The sequence below is a fragment of the Phaethon lepturus genome, unplaced genomic scaffold (genome assembly GCF_000687285.1).
Source record: "Phaethon lepturus isolate BGI_N335 unplaced genomic scaffold, ASM68728v1 scaffold51300, whole genome shotgun sequence".
NCBI lineage: Eukaryota > Metazoa > Chordata > Aves > Phaethontiformes > Phaethontidae > Phaethon > Phaethon lepturus.
In genome coordinates, this window is record NW_010512207.1 from 5,373 (window position 1) to 29,049 (window position 23,677).

General features: G+C 37.0%; 1 protein-coding gene across 1 annotated transcript; it reads right to left on the reverse strand.

Moving 5' to 3' along the window:
- Nucleotides 1–21,430, reverse strand: TMCO3 (transmembrane and coiled-coil domains 3). The gene is made up of 9 exons (XM_010285999.1): nt 20,885–21,430; nt 16,138–16,317; nt 12,720–12,911; nt 11,774–11,902; nt 9,810–9,902; nt 8,445–8,631; nt 7,405–7,522; nt 6,651–6,846; nt 1–162 (listed from the first exon to the last, which is right to left on the reverse strand). Exons 1-9 carry the CDS (start codon nt 21,329–21,331, stop codon nt 1–3), a joined length of 1,704 nt encoding a protein of 567 aa, XP_010284301.1. The 5' UTR covers nt 21,332–21,430.
- Nucleotides 21,431–23,677: the final 2,247 nt, after the last annotated feature.

Here is a 23,677-nt window from a genome sequence, read left to right on the forward strand (position 1 = left end):
TTAGAAGTTACCTATGGATGCAAAGAAAATGATGGCAAGAAAGTCACGTATTGGTTCAACACAGGACATAATCTCCTCAGTAACCATGTGACCCTGCGAAGAGATCAGAGCTCCAGCTAAGAAGCATCCCAGCTCCATTGAAACATCCAACAGCTCTGTGATCTGTCAAGGAATAACAAAAAATCTATTGCTGTTCTCTAGCCCTGAGCGACTTTATATACCATTTCACAGTGAAATTATAAAACTGTACATTATACTGAATGCAGTAAATTACTATGTCTTTATGCAAGTTCAACAACACGTAGAATTCAGCATGTTTATTTCAGTGTTCTGCAGTATTGGATTTATACAAAAGACTCAAAAACCAGTTTCCCCTCCATGTTACCTCCATCCCCACGAGAACAAAAATAAATGTCTTAATCTACATTGTAATGCTTTGTGTCGCTCTTAAGGATAGCATCTGATTTCACAAAAACGAGAAAGACTGTAACAGCTTTGGAGTCAGGATTGCATAATACATTGAGGCTGTGAAATAAAGCAGTAAGAACAGCGTATTTTCCAGCTGTCAAACAAGGGGTAAAGATAAAAATCAAAGCTTATAATTTGGAAGAACAGTCTCAATTTAGTAGAAGTCCCAGGCATAAATTATGTTTTATTATTGTAAATTGGCCTTAAACGTGTCTCTGTGCTTTACTGAATAGAGATGCATTTAAGTATATGAAATAAACTGCTGAAATGAAGCACAACTATCTGTTTGAAAGAACTCAGACTGCTCTTCATTCTTTTTTATTATTTGAATACAGTACTAGAAGGAGGAGATGAAACACATGTAAAGAGACTGAACTAAAAACAAAGAAACTGCTTAAGGCGATGCTCGGAACATTAAAAAAAAGCAAGCAGCACTTTCAGTTGGTATAAAGTATATTTTGAAAGAATTACTTTAAAACCATGCTGCTGCAGACTACCGTCTTACTGAGAAAGGGCAATGCTATTAATATTAATAGAACATTTAAAAATGAAGACTTATTTCCATACTAATTTAGATTAAGCAACAATACACCGTGGTACATTTATGGACAACATTCATCATATCTTGAATGGTGTTACACTGTAAGGTATCAAGCTAAAACTCAAGTGACTTGAAGTTAATGGAGGAGAGCAAAAGACACAATAAACAAGTCTCCAAGCTATGCATAAAAGACCGCCTAAAAATAAACTCCAGACTTTTGTGTATTGAAGTATTAATGTCTGAATGCTCATCACATAACTCCATTTGCGCTAACAGTCCACAGTTCATTGCAAAACATTTAAGAAAATTAATTAGTTCTGTCAACGAATGCAAATAGTTGCTGGTCAGGCAAAACCAACAAAGTAACATTATAATGTTACCCTCATTTTAAAACAAAAAGGAATTTCAGTGCTTTTCACCACAATTTGAAATTGTAAAAGGGAAGAAGGAAATGTATATAAAAGGCTTTAAAATCACAAAAAGATGAAAACAACAAAGGAAACAGTTATGAATAGGAAACATTTAAGTTCTTCTCAATCATATATTAGTTGTTTTAAAAATCACAACCTCTTGAGTATGATTAAGATCCAATATAGCCTCTTCCAATAAAGTTGGAATTATTTTTACTATTCAGATATAATCCCCCCACCCTTAAGTGTTATCAGCTGTAACAGAGCTCCACATCAAAACTTTTATAGCTAATATTTTAAGTATTCCCACATACATGGTTAGGTTACCATGTAAGAAGGGATTTAGCATCTCTTGTATTGGACTTGTTGATCTTAAAGGTTTTTTCCAACCTTAATGATTCTGTAGAACTGCATGATATTGGGCTGTTATGGGAATCACTATTCAAGCAAAGAGCAACAGAAGTGTGAAAGAAACGTGCTTCTTCAGAAAGCCTCAGACATAACTGGAGCAAACTGTATGTCCATCTGGGTTTGATCCCACCGCATAAAAACTGGACTCCATTCCTTAAGTCTATGGCAAGCTAAGTGTCAGCTCAAGGACCTGGTAGGTATAAAGGCAACTTTTGCCATTGCTTGTCTACTCTCTACATACTACACAACTTCAGGACTACCAAATCTATAGGTCACTTTACACACAGAAAAGTGTGCAGTGGATGAGAGAGCAAGAAAAGAACCAGAAATTACATTATTTTCCTAACCCCACCTCCCCTCCTCCAGTCTGTTCTTCAGATTTATATCTAGATTTTTATACAGACACCTTTTACTATTCCCATCCTGGACCCTGGTTGTCCAGTAATATTACCAACAAGTGGATACATTTCCTCAATTAAAGCTGTAGCATCAGGGTTTATTATATGTAACGTGTGTGCATGCGTGCACACACACACTGGAGAGGATTTGTTTTACTAGCAGGAAGGCGTTCTCAGCAAAATTTCTTATATAAGCAAAACTTGGAAAGTATTTTGCATTTAGTATTCCTTCCCTGCCTGCATAATTTTGAATGTTTTGCCTTCACCAAACAGGACTCTTAACAATTACTAATACCTGGGCTCTGCACTGTCCTTTTCTCAATGCCTACGTTACAGAAGCCTTTTTCAGTCAAAATTAAATGAAATGTTTTGTCAACTTACACTTTTTTCCCAGTACAATTTAGTTCTCAGTTTTTTCAAAGGTCCCATTTTACTCTAAATCAGAGAGGATTGCCTTGCTGTCACTAGAATTTTGGATTTTTATGTTCAAATGTTCTACCATAGCAATAAATAAAAGAAATAAACATTACTGCTATAACATGTTTCGGCTGAATTTCAACCATTTGTTCAGCAGTTGTTTTGCCTATATTTTCTAATTACGTGTGTCATATTGCTACTCTTTAATCATCACGGGAGCTTAATGAATAGACTAAGCCAGTAAAATAAAGAAATCCCTGATGGAAATAAATGTATTAGAATTTGAGGCTTTAATAACTTAAATCTGCCCAAAAGTAAAGACATGAATTCTAAGCTTGCATTTTAAGGAAGGCCTTGCTGGAAATGGAAACAATATTTAGTGAGCCTCATAAAAACTCTCTCTCAACTGTATTTTATTAAATTATTAACTAGAATATTTGAGATTACAGTTCTTCCTTAATCTTCTCCTTTTAATTAATAAAAAAGGAGTTCATAAGCGGTTACGAGCCATTGAGAAGGACTCCAGACAAACAAGAAATTACATTCCTAATACACTGCAGGACAAAGTATGTACATTTTCATATATAAAGTACTGCAATAACATAGCTATATTTTCTTTTCATCTTTTTGGTATGCAAAGCAAGCTGGCAATTTCCCTCCATTTGCTGCCATGACCCCAGGTCAGCCATAATACAGTCAAACTGGATGCCACATACACACCCCCCCCAAAATCTGTGTGCAGAGTCCTATAAACATGTAAATGTAATTGCTATCCTTCTTGTCAGGTCAGGTTTTATTTTTTCCTCAATTCCTTAGTACCATTCAGCAGTTTGGATTTAAAACGTAGCAAAACTGACCACTGTTGCTCTGCAGATAGCTAATACAGCAATTCATTATCAGGATAGTGTTTAAAACAATTTTCCTTGTAATGTTTCTGTACATACATACATGAAAAAAAGCCACACTACATCAGTGAACACTCTGGCTGAATTATAACATGTTGTTCAGCTCATTGTGGCATATATCTCAACCTAAAGTTTGGCCATCGATCCTAAATGGTCATATTTAAAACCATAAGCTAATTTGTTTTTAATGTTGCAAATCAGGAGAACAGTTTCTCAATCTAAAAAAAAAAAAAGCAGTATCTACATAACTCAAAGCTTGAAAAGGAGCTGCTGAAGGTGCTACAATGTTCTACTGAACCTTTGTTACTGATGACAAGTTACATGATTGAAAAGACGCACAACTGTGTCTCAAAGTCAGATAGACTTTTATAGGATTGGCACTTGACACAATCCCCCACCCCACCCCAATCTGCCTAACTTAGTTGGGGGGGCGGGAAAGGGAGGGAGAATTTCAGTTACTTCTGAGAATATCTGGGAACAGAAAGAGGACTCAAGCTCCAAACCTTGGTAAAATAAGTATCTCATATCTGAGATTGGTTGCATCTCTTTTACTCTAATTTAGTTTATCAAGAAGAGATATATTTAAGATCCTGTTTCAGATTTAATGTGTTGCAATATTATCCACGTGAGCCAAGCAGTTCAGAAATGCTCAACAGTCACTCATGTACAAAAAGTTCCTCACCTGACAGGATAATTCTTACATCTTTCTTACAACTTTCTTACTCATGCTGCAGTATAGGAACCTCTTCTGTCCTATCCTCCCTCTTGTTCTCCCATATAGTATTTGTTATTGGTAGAGAAATAGCAATTCTTGTTTAATTAGTCATCTGAGATTTTCAAACACAGGAAACAAGTAAAAAAACTTATATATAAATGTGCATTACACGTGCTAGTATTACAGATGAACCCCAACAAAGCATAAATTTAGGTGGACCTCAGTAATCCAGTCAATGCTGAAGGCACATAACAAGTAACTGTATGCACAAAGTAGGAATACAGTATCATTCCTACCCCTTGTCATGTATTGGAAAGGATGTGGCCTGCAGAATAACGCACATGCTAGACAGTTAAAATATTTTGTTTCAAAACATCTCTCAAGTTTTCTAAATGGAGCCACAGAGAGTCATCTCTGGTTAAGGCCACTGAAGTATGCACACTCTTATTCCTCACTCTAGAAATTCAAAAGCCTTTTTTTTTTTTTTTTTTAATTACACCAGTATGGAAAATTCCATGTTTGCAGACAATTATAAAAAATTCATCAATATTTAGGATTTGTTTTCAAAGGAGAAAGATCTTTGCAGGAATAGTGACAGTTTAATTGTTTTCCTACCTGGCACCAAAAAACCTTAATTTATCCTTTCCACATACATGCAATATTTTTTCAAATTAGATTGCCACCCTCCATCCTATGTTTTGATTTCTGACTTAATAGGGCATCTATACCAATTAAGATTTGTTTTCCAGAAGAGTTGTTTGTTGAACTGTTCAACTGACCAACCAAATACTTTCTTACTTTGTTTTTTTTAATTATTGTTTTTTAAGTCTTGGCATTCAAACGATAACTTATAGTATTACTATTACAAGTATTACTATTGGACAGGGCTCTGAGGAACATGATCTAGTTGAAGATGTCCCTGATCACTGCAGGGGGGGTGGGGAGTGGGGTCTAGATGACCTTTAAAGATCCCTTCCAACTCAAACCATTCTATGATTCTATGCTTGACTTAATGACTGTATCAGTGTCAGTGAATATCAAGCATCTGAACTGGTTTTCCGAGTTTACATGCAGAATCCTTTGTACTGCTCCCTTTGATACATTATTTATCAACTCTGAGCGCAAAATTACTTTCACTTAAAGTACACAAAATATTTGCTCCTTCACAAACGCTTCCCAGGCTGAAGCAGCATTCTGTTTTTGAAGTATGAATCCACCACACTCAAACATATTCTCCCTCAGGTTTGTACGGACGCATATATTACGTAAAGTCACGTAGTCAAACTCCCAGTACATCTGATACGTGATTTGGGCATGACATGCCCAATTCAATCAGATCAGCCTATGTAGGCCATATTTTTACCGAAAGCAAGACACTTTCTAAACACCATAATATTTTGTGCAACTTTTGTGGTCTTCTTGTTGTTTTCTATTGAAGTCGTTCTACAAATGTTATGTCTGCTTGTTAGAAAGTAAAAAGGAGAAACTAGTTTTGTTCTTTCTCTTATTAAGTGGCATTCCATGTTTAGAGGGATGGCATTTTTAACCTATACAATAGAAATCAACAAATTGTAAAGTTATGCTCTCACTAACTTCTTTCTTGACATTCTTCCTGAAGGAGGTCAGCTTTCTCCTTTGGACCTGTAATAATTAAGCAAACACCCCTAGAAAAAAAGGCACAGGCACTTTTTGGGATCATTTTTCTCAGAAATTCTCAGCGGACATAACAATCTGCACATCCAGGATAATGGAGTTTCAAACCCACAACATTATCAGCGACTGTCACATTCTGTTCTCCAGCAGAATAGCTTTTCAGAAGGCTGAAACATGAAATAGAAACAAATAGAAGGAAGATTCAGAGGAAAATGAACCAAACCCAAAAGGGATATAAAAACCTATGAACCTTAAGTAATTTCTCTACTTTCTCAACTTCATCCCAAACTGTTTATCTCCCACAGAAAAAGGAAAGTATTCTATAATAAAAACCCTGTTGAGAATTTGCTATTGAAGAGAAACTTGTGAGCAAATGTCGCAATCAGCCATTATCAGTATCTCAAAACCCATCCTAAATTATTTTCAAATGCATGAAGTAGCCCAAAATTAAAACTGGAGTCATCATTTTTTAGCTGGCTGTAGTAAAAGTTACCAGCAGAAGTTCAGGTGATTGACATTCAAATTTTTCTCTTCTTACTCATCTATGCTGTAATGCATGAATCATCTGTGCATTTGTTGTTTTGGTGGTGGTTTTTTTTAAGTTAATTACTTGGTTTTAAAATGTTACAGAGGTACATGGATATACAATAATAGAAAGGGCAATGGCTTTTGTGATACTGATGCAGTAAACTACCACATGTATCAAAATGTTTTATTAATTTAAAGGATTACCGTTAACATAAGGAAGATGAATGCAGTTATTCCTAGAATGAGGATTTCTTTATTCCCTTTGCTTTCTGCATGCAACTTGCGATAATACGGTCCTATGAGATAAGTCTTTATAACAAGACATATAAGAAAAACAGCAGCCAGAGAAAACAGAATTTGGCCAATCAGTATCAGTATTCTCAGTATTTCCTTGAAAATGCTGGAAGAGAAGAACAAACAAAACATTTCTTTCAAGTGCTCTCATGCCTCCCAACCAGTTCCCCTTAAGTGAAAAGGCCTAATTCCACAGATGTTCAAAACTGAGTAGCTATAGTAAGATACTTAAACACATTAATAAACAAGATTAATACTAAACCTGTTGTGTGCCCAGCAATCTCTTTTACAGCCTAGAATTTACTTCGATGTTGACTCAAAAAGATTTTTGTTGACTGATCTTCAAGGTAAGCCACCAGGCTCAATAATCCTATCTCATGGTCTTTGACAAAAACATGTCTTGAGGGAATAAAGTAACTGAAGAAATTAACTTATTTTCACTTTTCACTACAAAATTTAAGTACTGGACAGGACTAAGGCAGCTAGAGCAGAAAGAATATTCTCATACAACATGACAAGTACAAATAGTAGAGAGAACTCACAGAACGGAGAGCATATTTTTCACAGAACTGACATTAACTGTAGCGCTCTCATATTCATATTTGCAATCTACATACTAATTGGAAGGGGGTGAGGGGAAGATACATATGACAATTTTTTTTACCTGGAATATGTGCTCACTCCTGCTTGAATAAGTGTAGGCATGACAGCTATAAATAAACCAAGCTGCACATCCTGCATCACCAACATGCCAAGTAGTACGCTACTGTAGTCAATATCCCCTGTACACCAACAAAGCAGTCATGGAAACATTCATCAGAATCTATGAACGCTTGCAGTGCTCAGTAATCTAGAAATGTCTTAATCAAATGGAGGCCAAGTATAGTTATCAATGGAATGAGGTTATTCAAAGCATTCTGGTGGTGGTTATTTTTATTCCAACACAAGTAAATTAAAAAAAAAAAATTCATATGTAACTTCTGTATTTTTATTGTGTAACAGACTTTGCTTAGCAGTTAAGCACTAGTTACGCATTTACTGGAACTCCTTTACTGAAAACATACAGTTTTTAAAATAACTGACACATGTAAGAGCCAGCATGTGTAAAATACACACTCTGAATTTAGGCATTAGAATATGAATATTCCAGGGGGTGGGAAGAACTTTAATGCAGCATGTGTGAGGAAGGTTTAAATGGAAGCAAGCAGTATGGCAAAACTTTTGAAAGGAAACATTTAGAAGTCTTTGAGAAGCTAGCAATGCAGCACTTGAAGGTACCTATTTGAAGAGCTGGTAGCTATGAAAGGCTACCTGAGCTGGTCTCAGTTTGCTGGATAGGGATGTGAATTATGTAAGTTAGTCTTTCTGCCCTGATGACAGACTGGTCTAACCTGGAAACCTCTCAAAAAGCACAAGGATTCCAGACCCTCAGTAAAGTCAATTCTTAACATGGAGAGTACCGATTCAGCTACGCTGTCTTTGGAGAAAGAGGACTGGCTAGTAAATAGCAGGCAGACCTCATGACAAGAATATGCACAACACTGGCCAGTGTTAAAGGAGGATGTTCGCTTGTAAACCAGACCTAATAGTGGTTTTTGTTTTGGTTTGCTTTTTTAACTAGCTTTTCTTATAATATTACATGGTCAACTTCTTTCAAATTTTATTGTAGATACTGCAGTAGTCCATATTTTAAATCATACTTACCTTCTTTATCTCCTCGAACACTACCTGCAAGGAATCTTGACACCAATGGCGTGCTTGATAAAGATAAACAAGTGGAAATGAAGACACTTTGTGTTGGTCTAATTTGGAGCAAGTGTCCCCACAGTAAACCAAAGGCAATCATCAGAACCGTCATGTAACAGGGTCCTTGCAAAGATATTTTCCATACCTTGGAAAGAAAACAAGTTCTTATGATAAAGTCTAATGACACTTTTCTCACTAATAAGTTACAATGTCTTTCGGCACAAATAAGCAGTTAAAGATGCATGATTTGGGGCTGCAGTGCTGGGCCACAGAAATAATGTGCTGTCATCCTATACATACTAAAAACTCTGAAGTTATTATGCCTAGTAGATAATATTCTATGCCAGAAGGCTCATTACCAGGAATTCGGTAAGCTTCCCAGAGCAACAGAAATTAAGGGCCAAAGGTCCAGTATGGGTTGAAATATATTAAAATCATCAAATGGAAGACCTGTTACTCGATGTGATGCCAGGGTGGGAAAAATGGGAGTGGCAAAGGCCATCATTAATACCAGCAGCCCACTCCACACTAGTATGCACACAAGTCTGATGTAACAATTTACATACTACAGTTTAGGAATCATTGAGTTACTGATTTTTAGCTTTGACTTTAGATGGACTAGAAATAACAGATTAAGCTGAATGGTCATGAATTTTAACACATTTCTGTTAAAGCTTTTGTAGTCTCATGAACTTAAAACCATCAGTTTAGGAACAAATCACACACTGCAACTCTTTTCATACGTACAGTCCTTACATATTTTGCAGACATATTTTCCACTATTAAAAGTCTAGCTTGTTTATGAGATAGCTTTTTTTTTTATAAATTAAGACCAAAAGAAACTTGCACCTTTTTGCTACATCCCGATGGCCACATCATGTAATATTCCAAGTTGTGCTGACATACTTGCAGAATCAGTTTATTAGCCAGTACAGCATGTATCATCAATTCAGTATGTTGTACTTAAGCTGATTTTTTTTGTATACAGGACTGGCAAACATCACTGTGCAGCAACTGCATGTTAAAATAAAGCAGAGATGGACTGCCAGAAATTGTATGAGATTTTTCTAGTAATCAAACTGTTTTACTAAAATGAAGAGGAAGAGCAAAGTTGTTGGGGTTTTTTTTAGGACACCAAATAAATAATGGATTCTGTTCTTTCCAAAGAGTTAAAGAGAAGAAGCAAGTGTCATATTTGTCTTATCAAAAATGTACAAAGTTACACCAGCATATTATAGGGACAATATAAAAATCTGAAACAGAACTGATAAATTGAATATGAGCAATTAAACCCTGTAATGTAGAGGTGTTATACAAAAATACCTTTCTTAATCTTTCAGGAGAAAATTCCAGACCAACTAGAAAGAGAGTGAAGAATACACCAAACTCTCCTAACGTCTCCACCTGCACAATAGACTAAACAAAACAAAACAAAACAAAAATCAAAATCAGTGCACAGCCGTCTACTTATAATACAGATTCTAAGTCCATTTACAAAACAAGTTGTTTGTCATTATGTTTCCATAGGTAGTTCACTTGCTCATCATATGACATTAGAAGTTCCCTCAGCATCTTTTGGGTTCAAAGATTTTTCCCATCACCTGGCTGCTACTAGATAATTTGGTCAGATAGTGCTGGGTCACCCAAAATGTGCATGTGCATTGACCTAGGTAAGCTTGCTTGCTTGTTGAAAATAAATAGGTTACATTTTATGCATATGCTATTAAACCCCCAAGGCTTGCATTCCAGAATTTACTTCTGGCTAGTTATTTTATTGGCCTATTGGTATAATCATTCTGCTAGACTGTAGTTGCTGTTCTGCTTGCCATCCTATAGACTCCATGCATCCATCTCAGACCAGTACACCTACCAGCCTTTCCACTTCAGAGAGAAGGGTGCAACAGCAAGAAAAGTGGTTGTCTTCCTTGTCACAACAGAAAAACCTGACATTTCTTTTTTATGTATTTACAGTCCAGAGCAGAAGACAACAGGTTCTATCATCAATCATAGAGAGGTGGAGATGGAAACTATCTTCCCTGCCAGATTAGAATCTGCCTGCCTCCTTATTTCCTCCAACATTCAACTTTTTAATGAAATACAGACAAGACAAAAGGAGCACACACAAGAGACCCAGGCAACATGAACATTATCCAGATGAGTAACGTTTACTTGCAGCTCCACAAGAAACAGGCAGCTCACTAAGAAACTGTCCTAAAGAAATCTCCTTCATCTCTGTTCTGACCACATTACCTTCTTCAGTATAAGTTTCTGGAAACTCACTGTTGAATCTCCTTCTAGTATCAGGCTTATAAACTTGTTCCTCAGTCCAAGTGATCAAGTTTTCCAGACTTTCTCAACCCAGAACTTATGTACGACACAAAGGGTATTATTTAATCTCAATTTTAGAATACAAAATTTTAAAAGTGTACTATTTGTAGCCTTCTCTTCCAATAAGAGATTGACAAGATCCTAAAATTTCTACTCATCTCTACTTCCTTTTGAGCCCAACAGTTATTTTCAACAAGATTCCACATAAGAGCAGAGATTGCAAAGACAGTAAATTCTAAGCAGTTACGTGGACACCAATGTAAGACACGTGTAACTTAACGGACATTACCACGCAACCTTAACATGTGCTCTGTTTTGCCTGCTGGCTAAACAATCTGTTAATGCACACCAGACCGCTAATCAAAACATCTGCAATGTCTAGCCAGCCACAGCCCACGGTTTCACATGAGCTAGTAATCAGGGCACACGTGATGGAGCTAAAAAGGTTCAAGAGGCTTCAGGAATGTGGGCAGGGGACTGCAAAAGAACCAGGGTGAGTAGGATGGATGAAAGAGCTACAGAGATGCAAAGTAACTCTCTAGGAAGCCAAGCTATGCTACTCAGGAAACGACTTGTTTTAAACACTTCCTCCACTGCCAACACTGACTTTTTGCAAGTTTCTGAATATTTGACAGCATTTAAATAATTTGGCTCTCAAACGTGATGTTTCATGATTAAAAACAAAAAGAAAACAAACAAACAAAAAGCCACAACAAACAACCTTCAGCTTTCACTTTCAACAATTGTTTATGTCATGACTACATAGGAGAAAAAAATGAAAACAAAGCAATTCAAAGACATACAATTTCAAGGCCTCATTTTGCAGAGATCCAGGTTTGGGGACTTTTTTTTTCCCCCCCCCACCAATACTTTTGAGGTCAGCAATACTATATTCTTTTAAAACTACTTTTAAAGATTTCAACAAATGAAATCATTCAAGAAGCAACATGCACACTTACCTTGATACTATTTAGTCCTGATGGTCCTAGTAGTACTCCGCAGATTATATACCCAAACATGGTTGGCAATCCTATTGTTGTGCACAGCCAGCCACATGGCAAAGACAACATTCCTATTGTCACAATATCCTAAATATATTAAGATTTACAAATGCATTAATATAAAGAACACACAAATTTGTGATGGAGTTAAAGACTATTATCTGTCAAAAGATAAAAACAGCACTGTAAAATTAAATGTAGAATACTGTCTGTGAAAAGAAAACACAAGTTCAGTAAACTAACCTGAACCCTTTGTTGTAGGTGCACTACACAAGCACTGCAGTTTTGCAGATGAAGTATGCACCTTAACCAGTTGGTAGCTCTGGGGACTTATGATCAATTTATTAAATACTTTAAATGCATTATAGGAAGTAGACAGTTTCCTGGGGAATTGTGAGGGGAATGACACTTTGCATTATAACACAATGGTGAAACAGATCCGTTTTGGTTTTATTAAAAAAAAAAAAAAAATCCCAATCCAGTTATTCTTCATGAAGCACAAATACAAGTAAAAACATGTCTATATATTTTCCAGCATCCCTTTTTTCATCACAAGACATAAACAGAAAATTCTCTCTAGGGACAATATGCAAGTGGCCTATCAGGCACAGCAGTAGCTTACTTTAACACTGCAGTCCGAGAGAAGGGATGCTGCTCCAAAGGAGCAACAAGTCAAATCAAATAAAACAGAGAGGATTCATGCAGCATCACAATCCGTCCTGTGAAAACTATACTAGGAGTAGGGACCACATTGGCTGGATCACCAGTACATGAGGGAATCATGAACGCAGGGGAACTTTAGAGAATGCTGAAACTATATTCAATCCTATCAAGCAGTATTGGCATGCAGTCTAGGCATACATCTCACCAAAACGAACGACAAGAATGTCTCTACAATTACTACCTTTATGAAATGATGATCAGCACGAGGAATGGTTGAATCTCTGGGCTTGGTAAGAATATACTGATTGTTCTGGGAATCAATAAGCATACTAAGGCCTAAGTCATCCTCTACTTCTCTTTTTGAAGCATTTATTTTGGAGTTGGCTTCATCTTCTTCCACCCTTAAAACTGCTTCAAAGTTAACACCTTTTACCTGTAGGAAAAAGAAAGTAAATAAAAAAAAGGAGGGGGTGTCAATGAAGCATACAGTAAAAAGGGAAAGACTATTTGCTGAGCTTGAAGCTACTCCAGAATTTGTCAACGCTGACTAAATATACTGCAGTTTCTTCTGAGAGAAGTCTTTCAGTCTCTTTATCAAAACTTGATGTCCATAACTGAAAAGGCTAAAATTTCCTCTACATTTTAAAAATGAGGGGTTTTCCAGATGTCTTTAGCCAAGTTTTCCAATCAGAAAAATACAGAGACAGGGTTTCAAAACTGTACAATTCCAATTCAGTATTTTCAATTGCATCTAATAGGAAATATTTTTTTTAAAGCTTTATCAAACTTAGAACACAAAAGGTTGGATTGAAATGTAACAGTTTATTCCCTTGAACAAAAGCAATTAGAGATTACAAAGTGATATTCAGTTTACAAAAACCTGAAATAATTACTGCATTCCAAGTCAGGAAAACGTCACTGTCCTGTAAATTTGAAGGAGAGAGGATAAGAACTGTTTCTACCGAGCTTTGTCTTCAGTGCCTCTAATTACAAAGTGGAAGACACTAGGATGATTTCATTATTCACTGTATTTTAAATAATGTAGATTTTAACAATATTCAAAAACAGTTAAGGTTGTGACTTCTTTTAGACTCCAGTAGACACAGTAGGCTGTTGTCATTCTGATGACTTACTACAAAACATTCAGCTTTTCTGGATTGCCATATTTTGCCCAAACAATTCCCCAATATAATGAAGAAATGTATTCACAGAAGTCATCTATAAAACAGACTCCTATTTTTCTTTGCTGATTCCCCATCACATTTCCCCAAACTGTTCAGATAAATATTGTTTTCAATATTTAACATTTAACCTGCAATCTTTATACCCTTCTTCCACTCCTTACATTTGTTTGGGTACATAATTAAATAAAAACTTTTATTGTGGAATGACTTCTTCCCTGTATTTGTACATCATGCAATATGATAAGCCCCTAAGGAATTGTAAGTCACTAAGAATCAGACAGAGGGGAAAAAAGGAATTTGAAATAAATTATAAAGTTTGCAGAATTATTTAGAAGCATAAAATAGCTGCCTCAAACACCAGCATTTTTAGCTGTTGGAGTAAGAGGCTGATGACCATTTTCTTTTCACACATTATGAAAGTTGTCTTTTCACACCTTTTTTGCCCCAAACCTGTCTTTTTATATATATTTTGCCTTTACTTCCTTAAGCTCCCCACTTACCCTGCTATTTTGCATTCCATAATGAGGTGTCCATTGCCAAGTCTAAGAGACCAAACCATGTTTTCATGTTTTCAGCTAATGGGAGAAAGCAGGAACTGCTGCACGCTACGTACATGCAAACTATTCTCACAGTATGGGAGCAAAGAAGAGAGGCTTCCCTACAGTCAGCAAACATGAAGAACTGTTTCTAATCAGAATACACAATAAGTGCCCAATCCTACTGTTTTTATGTCGTCTTTGCTCCTGACCTCCTCTTCCACACCCTCATTGCTACTCCAGGTATACCAAAACAGGTTTTTTTCTGCGTATTATAGATAAAAATCATACATTATGTGGATATTATGGTGCATTTTTCCTTTTGCAAAAGAAAAGGGAACTGACAAAAGACAGACTATGCTAGAAGAGCAAGAGTGGATGGCACAGGTTCAGATGAGCTTTTAAATAATAATAAATTTGAGAACATGAGAGAAAACAGTTATTTTCAGGATTTTATTTCCTAAAACAGCAATTCCTGAAAGCAGGTTTTATGTAACAGAACAGTGCACAAATGCTCTTGTCTTGCATTAAGTGGTTTAGCTCAGATTCTTTCCCCCCCATTTTTACCTACTACACTTCTCTATTTGACTATATCTTAATAGAAGCTGTTGTATCTTTATCAAATTACTGATGGATTCATTCATTCATTCAGAATACTGATTCTATTGGACCTTCTTTGTTCCAATGTTCCAGTGTTTTAGCTTAAGAAAAAAAACACACTAGATGTCTCTTGCAAAGATGGAGATGTCAACAGTCTTCCAGGTTGCACTGCATAATTTCTTTTCTTTCATGAATAGAGATACAAGCAGAAAATCAAGGAGATACACTGGCGAAAAAAGGATGCGTTGACATTTTGCCAGCAGGTGTAGCAGCAGAAACCTCATTCCTGGTCTCTCTAAAACGTGCCGTTATACCCCAGTGGAACAGAAGAGGGCACTCCAGTTAGCTCATCCCTTCCAGCTCTTGGTCCTGCTAGGTAGGATTCCCCCTAGGTACAATTGCTGGGGTCTGGTGTACACAAAATAAAAAGTTGCTTTCACTTTCACTCAACACAAGTACAGTTACAAAGAATAGTCTGGCTTTCTACTACAGAGCAACTGTTTTTCCTCTTCAGCAGAATTCAAGAGCTATGTTCACCTCGCAAGTCAACCTGCAAATCAACAAAAACCTTTCAAGAGCAAAAGACAAATAAAATTGCAACCCATGTTTATGCAAACAGGACCAATTTAGAGAGTCAGTCTCTGAGGATGGCACAACGGGACGCTAGAATAAGCTGATGTACTCCCAGCTCCAAATACACACGGCCTCACCTGAGGGATACTGTCCATCACGCAAGGCAAAAACAACAAACAACGCAAACAGGCCAAGGTACAAAAAGCAGAGGAAGTCAGAAGTGGAAAAAAGCAACACCACAAACACATTTCATTTATTTACCTTGAACAATATATCTTTTTCCCAGACTCTGAAAACCAACTCCAATGATTCTTGTTCTCCCATAACTTTCTCAATAAAGTGAAAGAGAAAAAGTGGAGACTACACTTAACTTGGTAACTCCATATCCTGCAAAGTCTAAATATCACAGTCCCCACCACCAGCACTGAGATGTCATAACTCACATGGGCTGTATCAGTGAGATGGACTACACTTGTCACTGTCAAAGTGGCAGTTGCAAGGAGAACTTTCAGATCTGAAAAAACCACAGAAGTCACTAGCAAAAACGGGTAAGTAGTATTCCTGTTTACTGTTGAAAGGGAAGCAAAATTAAATGTAGAGCCACAAGTTTTGGGTTTTTGGGGATTGTTTTTTTTTTATTATTTTTAGAATGGTCACTAAAATCCTAACAACTATTTAACACAAGAGAAACACCCCTACAATACAAATACCAAACCAAAAAATAAATAGACACTAATGAAAAGACTGAGCCTAAAACTTCACTTACAGATTTGTTGTCATCAAAGGCATGCTCTTCTATTTCCTCTTCCAATCTATCAGCTGCTTTCCTGACATCTTCTAGAATTTCATCAAGCATGGACAGGCTTTTGTTTTGATGCTGCATGTTCTTAAGGGCTTCAACCTGATGTTTTTCTGCTGCTAAGAGTTCGACGTATTCCATTTCTTCCTGTTGAATTTTACAACACACAGATAAAAGTGCTGGCCAGGCCTTTGAGTAGGAAAACACTTGACATAAATGTACACTGCTTTTGACACAAAACACCTTATGAGTGGAATTGCAAAAACAATATAGACTTTTTAATGTTATTTGAAGATAGCTTTCTCTTGTGTCAATTTTGATTGGGGAAGTAGATATGAAAAACAGCCACCGAACAAAATACCCATCAATCACCTTTTCTAATCCATTAAACAGTAGAGCTGCCCCAAAGTTATGACCCAGAAAATACGAGAAAGGAATTACTTTGAGGAACTCTAGGAAACATTTCAGAGCCAAGTAAAGTTTAGGGCTCAGTGGATTAGCAGGGAAGCATATTAACCATGAAAGCATAGCTTTACTAGCTACCACAAACAAACAAACTGGAAGGAAAACACAATGAATCTTAATTTTAAGCCATTTTATAAACATGGGAAAAGGTCTGTTTATGGTTTTCAAAAATTACAGTAACTGTGGAAACAGCTACAAAAAAAACCCCAAAAGCAGTTGGGAGGAGCAGTCAAGCATCCTAGCTGAGGTTCCTGTTTATGTTTCCCAAGGAGCATTTTTCTTATGAGAAGTAAAATTCTTGACTTTGTCAATCTTTTCAGTTTGCGCCTCTTATGAGCTTGCACTAATGGCTTCTGAAATCCATTTCTAGGCTTCAGAAGTAAGAAGAGAAAAAATGCTCACGTGGTTTGATATGATGCAGAAATATTTCAGTAGCTTCCCTAATTAAGTTATGTTTTGTTTCTCTCTGGCTGTTTCAGGTTCAAAAAAAGAGAATTAAAACAGTTTTATTTGCTGATGAAGACTAGACTTAACACTGCCCCTTCTACATGGTAACCAAGACAATGACCAACCATAATACTTTGTGTATTGACAGAGTATAATTTGAGTTTTTTTGGAAAAAAAGGTAAGATACTTCACTTTGCATGCCTACATCCTCTTAAAGATGCACTGGTTGAGATAGAGAACAACTATGAATGAGGAAGCATCCACAATGGCGAGCTGCTTCCTTTCAGTTAGATTCAAGATGTTGAGAATATTTAGAGGAGAGAGACCCTACATCTGTTCTTTAAGAGAGACAATATTATTACCAAGGGAAAACACAGATCAGGCAAAAAATCCAAGCAATCTCTAGGTCAGACTGAATTCCCAGAAAACACAAGTTTCTGTCTCCTTTTTAGATGCCCTGCCATACCCAGTTAGAAATCAGACAGAGCATAGGTCTCCCTTAGGTTGTTCTATCTGCCTACCCCACGCAGGTATCTTAGATAACCTGGGCATCTAAAATGATACTAAACTCCTACGTTTAAATAACTGGAGTGTCCCCTGCCCCACACATTTGCAGATGGACATTTTTCCCCTTGAAACCTGAAAGAACATGCATACAATTTAATCAATGCCCCGACACCAAGACAAGAGTACGTTCAGTACAGCCTGTAACTGTATCTTAACCCTTTTAAAATCCTGACAGCCAGATGAATACTTCTGTTTGTGATGAAACCACAGAATTTCTGGCTCTTGGCTGTTGGTGTTTAGAATTACCATAGTTACACCAGCATGATGAAAATTACCCAGATCCCAAAATAACTGGAGTTGGGAAAAATGTAACTATTAATGTGCTTGGCCCAATGTCAACTGCTTTACTTCTTATGCAACACATAAGCAAGAGACACAGTCACTCTCATACAGCCCCAAGCAAAAATATTTCCTATCTGTTGTTCTCTGCTAGCAGACATTGCTGGAGAGATGTATAAAACATAAACCGTATGAGCTGCAGATTCTTTCCTCAGACAGCAACAACTTGGAACACGAGATGGAATTGATAAGTGTTAGATTCTTTCCCCTGAAAAATGGAACAGGTTTTGGGTGGAGGGAGTTGATCAGTCCTTTCTGTCAACTGAGACAAACTGGCTGAACTGAGTCAGAGATAAGCTTCAGAAAAATAAATAAGGCTCTAATTTACAAGAAGTTAACTTTCTCTGAATAGCAAGGTAGAAGAGCTTTGAAAGAACCGAGCTTAACTGTAAGTTCCTTTAATTAATGGAGACAAAGGTTTTTGTAGTCTCTTGTAGTGGCATCTCTGTTTTTGCCTACAGACAGGCCAGTGTCAAGGCAGTAGAGTGGGGCAATCACAAGAGAATGGTGTCCATGAAAAGGAGAAGCTATCTCAAAGAGCCTGTTACGTGTTAAGCAGAAATGCATCACAGTACAAATACCGTTCCACAACTCATGCTGGGATTGAAGACATCTGATCACAAGGTACATACCAAACAATCTTTTAAGCAAGATAATACAGATAAGGATTGTGCACTAAACAGGAGACTGTAACACAGAGAAACACATGAGCGAAATGAAGTAAGATTAAGCAAGACTTTGGGGCAATGCTGGTTAAGAACGCAGTGTTGTTGTTGCTCTCTACTGTTTAAACAGGGATAGAAATTAGAAGCTGATAAAAAGTAGGTAAGATTTTGTTGCTTTTTCCTGAACCTCCACCCAGGTTCCTAGAGCAAAGGAAGGCAGAAGCTATCTTCGGCGCTTCTTCCTTCCTCCCCTCTCCCACTGTGAATGATTCTGCTATACCTTTTCCCAGCAGCAGTACCAGCAAGGAACGCATCAGACTCGCATATATATTCCAACACTAAAGACTTCCAAATACTTCAACTCAACAAAAATAAATAAAATGAAGGGAAGAGTCAAGCACCCTCTGCAGTCATTTGTGTTTTTCCTTCTATCACTGTTTAAAAACTGAAAAGGAGGTCTCGTGAGTACACCAAAGTAATCATCACAATAAAATGAAACTGGAACAAAACTGGAACTAATTGGCGCCTTCTAAGTATGAACAAGTCCAAAAAATGTATCCCATGTAATTTTCATCTTTTTGGCATGCATTTTCCCACTATCCTTTGTTTCACTTTATGTAACGATTGCAAGGTTAGAACAACAAATATTCTGTTTAAATAATCATGTGCAAGAAGGAAGGGTGTAAAAGATTGCTCAACCAAGTAAATATCTTGATTTGATAATACAAAAAAAAAAGCGCCTACACAATCCACCTCTGCAGGAGTAAAGTTTTGACAGGACACACATCTAAAACACATCATTATATACACAGGCCTCCTTTTATGAGAAAAATGAGGAAGCACCATTCTCAGGTTCAAGAATAGATTACTTCAGTATTTTAAACTAACATTGCCAAGAATTAGGTAAATGAGAAAGAAGATGCTGGACAGCTTCACTGCTGCTATTTTAAGAGCTCTGGGGAAAAGAAGGTTAAAAATCAAGTAATTTTCATGACCATTGCTACCATTCCTATGCAGCAGAGGCTGACACTACCATTAATCACCAATATCAAAGTCATAGATCCTAGATCCAAGCTACTCCCTATCCAAATCTGCCATAATTCGGTCTGTTTTCACTGCACAGACACTCCAGTCTTCCAAGCCTGCATCCTAACTCTACTTCCACCAGCCTTTCTTTCCACAATTCACTGCACACCTTTCTTGCACACAATCTCTTGCCGTTTTCACCAGTTAAGACCTGCACATCTCTAACAAAAATGCCCTGCAGAGATTCTCCGAGCTCAGATGCTATATCCCAATTCCATATTTTTTTAACTTCTCTTGCTCCCTTGCACAAGGGCATCCTCTTCTTTTAGGAGACAGAAAACAAAGAAAATTCTTAATATATTCCTCCAGTGGTTGAGGGGTAGAGCAAGGAAAAAGAGCAATTTAAATACCAATCCAATTAAACAATGTTTTCTCTCAAGAGAAGACTTTCAGTACGCAGTCTGAGCACTAACAAGTCCAGTAGGCAGTAGCAGATTGTACACACCCTAACAGGTCTGTTAGGGACCTAACATGGGTGTGTACATTGACATGGGAACTCAAACTTTGCATGAAGTATTTGTGCTCATCTGTTACTCATCTGTGCTTTTCTTGGTAAAGTTATCTCAGATTTCTCTTTCTTGGAAGTACTGTTTTTCAAACCTGCACTTCTTAGGCTAGGAGTACTATACTGAAATAAAAAAATATAGTAATCTCATATTTTGCATGTCCATTTTACCCACATCTATACAAATATGGAAATAAAAGGCAAGAAGTCATTCTGTTTAAATTGTAAATTTTGGTTGAGCAATTCCCATTTGAAGTGGAAAAAACAGTTAGTATTTTGCCAATTTACTGCATTATTTCAATTCTGATAATCCCACTGACTTATCTAGTGCAGCTGTGCTATATGCACTGACTCACTTATTGTATTCCTTTCCCTTTAGCGTAATATTTGCCATAGGTCTTGTGATTATGCTTAGCTTTGTTTTGAAATAAGAACTATTGACTGCTAGTAAGTTTTAAGCTCTACACCAGAATCACTTCTAATTTTATTAATGAGAATACTTAATTCAAAATCCATTTTAAACAGTAAAACATTGCGAGTTTCATGTAGATCCATTTTTATTAAAACAGATTGAAACCATGCCATAATAAAATTAAAATCACAATATTAATACTCTAGTAATAAACGTGGGAGAACTAACCTTAATTGCAGCTTCTCTCAAGGCTTCCAGTCTCTGTCTACTGCTTTCTTTCATATTTACAACATCTTTGTAATCACCCTGTAGAGCTCTCTGGAGGCCATGGATTGCTTGGAAGACTGAGTTTTCACTTTCATTTAGCTCCTTTTGGAAAATTTCAAAGGTATGCACCTGAAAAAGTTTCTCTTCATCTGACAGTCCTGCATCCTTTTCGACCGCTCTTATAGCATTTTTCAGTTTGTTGAGAACAACATTCTTTTGGCGAAGAAGACCAGATAGTTTCCTGCAGCTATCCAACACCCACTGTTTTCTTTGAGTGATAACAGCTCCTTTCCCACGGTGCAGCTTTATTGCATGCTTTACTACATCTTCATGTTCTGCAGGATTTGCTAACTGGCCACAAGGCAGTGAAACCAACGTCCATAGGGAAATAAATCCAGTCGCCTTCATTCTTCACTTCTTATTGCTGTTGGGAGAAACTGATAATCCACAACTGCTCAAAGCTTTCTGCTACATGGTTTCTGCATCTCCAGTACACATACCATGCTGCAAGATAGTACCTGTTATCAAAATGATAATGTTGGGCCATTAGGTCAAACAAATGTAGAAGACAAACCCAAGACTCCACCCAACACTACAATCTTTAACAGAATGTATATGGTCTCCTTCAGTTAACAGTTATAAAAACCAAGAAACAGCCCAAGGTTATTGACAGATTTTTGTTTTTCCCTTGACTATTTTCTATAGATCATCTTGTTTTCAAAACATTCAGTGGAAAGCTTAGTCATATCACATGGCAGTCATCTGCGCTTCTTCTCAGATGAGAGAAAAGCCGTTAAAAATATTAAGCCGCGATGCCATTGGCTGTACTTCAACCTAGCACCAGAACTCACTCTTATCTATCAGAAAACCTCTTGTATTTTTTCAAACCTATCCTAAAAAAAGTATCATAATCATTTGTTATTTATACAGCCTCAGAAGCATCAACGCACTCAGCTATACAAAACATAATAAAAAAAGCTTAACTGAAATGGATTTACATTATAAATCACACTTGTGAAGGAAACATTTCTACAATAAAGAAATAGCAGCAAAAGTTCCTGGACTTCTGTGCAGTACTAGTTTGGATCAAAGACCTTCACCTGAAAGGCTGCACAGCCTTGAGGCATTTTACTTCAAAGCTAATTATTGATCCTTATGATTTTAAAGTAAGAATTGTAAGAACACTAAAAGTAAAATCAATTCATTCATAAGTTCATTTCCCAGAAGCTACTTGAGGATCTATATTTAAATTGCTATATTTGCTTTTAACAGCATGCAGGATAGAATTTCAAAACCAAGAACCAATTTCCTTCCCCCAGGTCCTACAGGAAAATACTAGCCTTATTGTAAAATAACGAAGTAACATTTTCTTTAAAAAACAAACACAAAAACCCACCCAAAAAAACCCCCACACCACAAAGCTATACATAACAATGTATAGATGTATGTACAAAACATACATTCATTGCTGAAGCATAGCATTCTAAAAACACACAACACACGCTACATGTTAGCAGATCATCAACAGTGCAGGTAATTGCCTAAAACTTTAGCTGCCATCTCGATCTCTGGGCCAACAGCCTTAATCAGGAACCAACATACGGACATGGTCATCTGGAAGCGGTCTGCCTACGAGGGAATCTGCTTTCCCCAGAATGCACTAGCAGCTGCAATCGCAAATATCCAAGCCAGCCATCATCAATATATAGAATGGGAAAATGGCAAGCACAGCCATGCACTACCTTGGTTTTTAAAATGCCCTCCCATCTCTGTTTCAGAGAAAACCTGTCTCTGGGTTGGTTTATTTCTTTTCAAGGAATGAAATACATGCCAAACAATTTAGGTATCAATAGTTGACTATGGGCTAGGGATTAACAACATGAAGAGCGAAAGCATTTATAATTAAGAAATGAAAGTGTAATTCAAGAAGCAAAAGCATGTCTACATCACTTTAATTTGAATAAAGTAATAAAGTAGAAATATTTCAGAGCTCCGATAAAGCTATAGGGTTTACTATTTTTAAGAGATCAGAAGAAAAAATAGCAATCCCCACCACCTGGCAAAGTTCTAGAGTGATATTTAAGGAAACACTTCCTCATGTATACAAAGTAGTACTCTTCCTGTTTAACATATTTGGGGGAGAGATTTTACTGAATATGTTACAGCCTATTCCTGCAAGAAACAGAAGAAAAGGCCTAGTGTATATTCAAACTTCCGTTTGCAGGCAGGTGGGTGAAACACTTTACTGCACGATTTAGGTGGTACGTCAAACCACGTAACTAATCTCTGAGCAGAGATTTATACTAATAAGTTTGCCCATTGTTGCACTGTGCAAACCTCCCACCGTGGTTCAGACACAGTACAGTTTTGTTCTAGTAACGGTGTTTTTTTTTTTACTTGGCTAACGAAAACTATTTAGAAAACCGGCACCTGGGGCGGTGCTCAAAAAGCTCTTAACGGAATAATGACCTCGCATATAAGAATTTTGTGCTCAGAGTGCAAATAAAGAGGGGAAAAAAAGGAAAAAAAAACACCCCTCCCTGTGCACCAGTAATTATCAAATTAGAGGGAACTCCTGTCGTTTGGAGTCCTTTTTAAGCCCAGTCTGTTTTCTGATACACTGCAGCTCACCTTCCCGACCACGATACCGTGGCACCGGATTTCACCAAGCTGATATTAAACCCTGCCTCCCACGCAAGCCCTGATCCTCCCTTCCAAAAGCCTTGGGGTCCTCCCAGGACCGGCCAGTTTGCC

What these genes read in the sequence shown, in the direction of transcription:
- TMCO3 (XM_010285999.1), bottom strand. Translation starts at nt 21,331, where the DNA reads ATGAAGGCGACTGGATTTATTTCCCTATGGACGTTGGTTTCACTGCCT. An exon ending in CTCCTGAAAGATTAAGAAAG is followed by an intron (nt 8,632 to 9,809) that starts GTATTTTTGTAT and finishes TTTCTTTCCAAG; the next exon opens with GTATGGAAAATATCTTTGCA. An exon ending in GGAGTGAGCACATATTCCAG is followed by an intron (nt 6,847 to 7,404) that starts GTAAAAAAAATT and finishes CTTCTCTTCCAG; the next exon opens with CATTTTCAAGGAAATACTGA.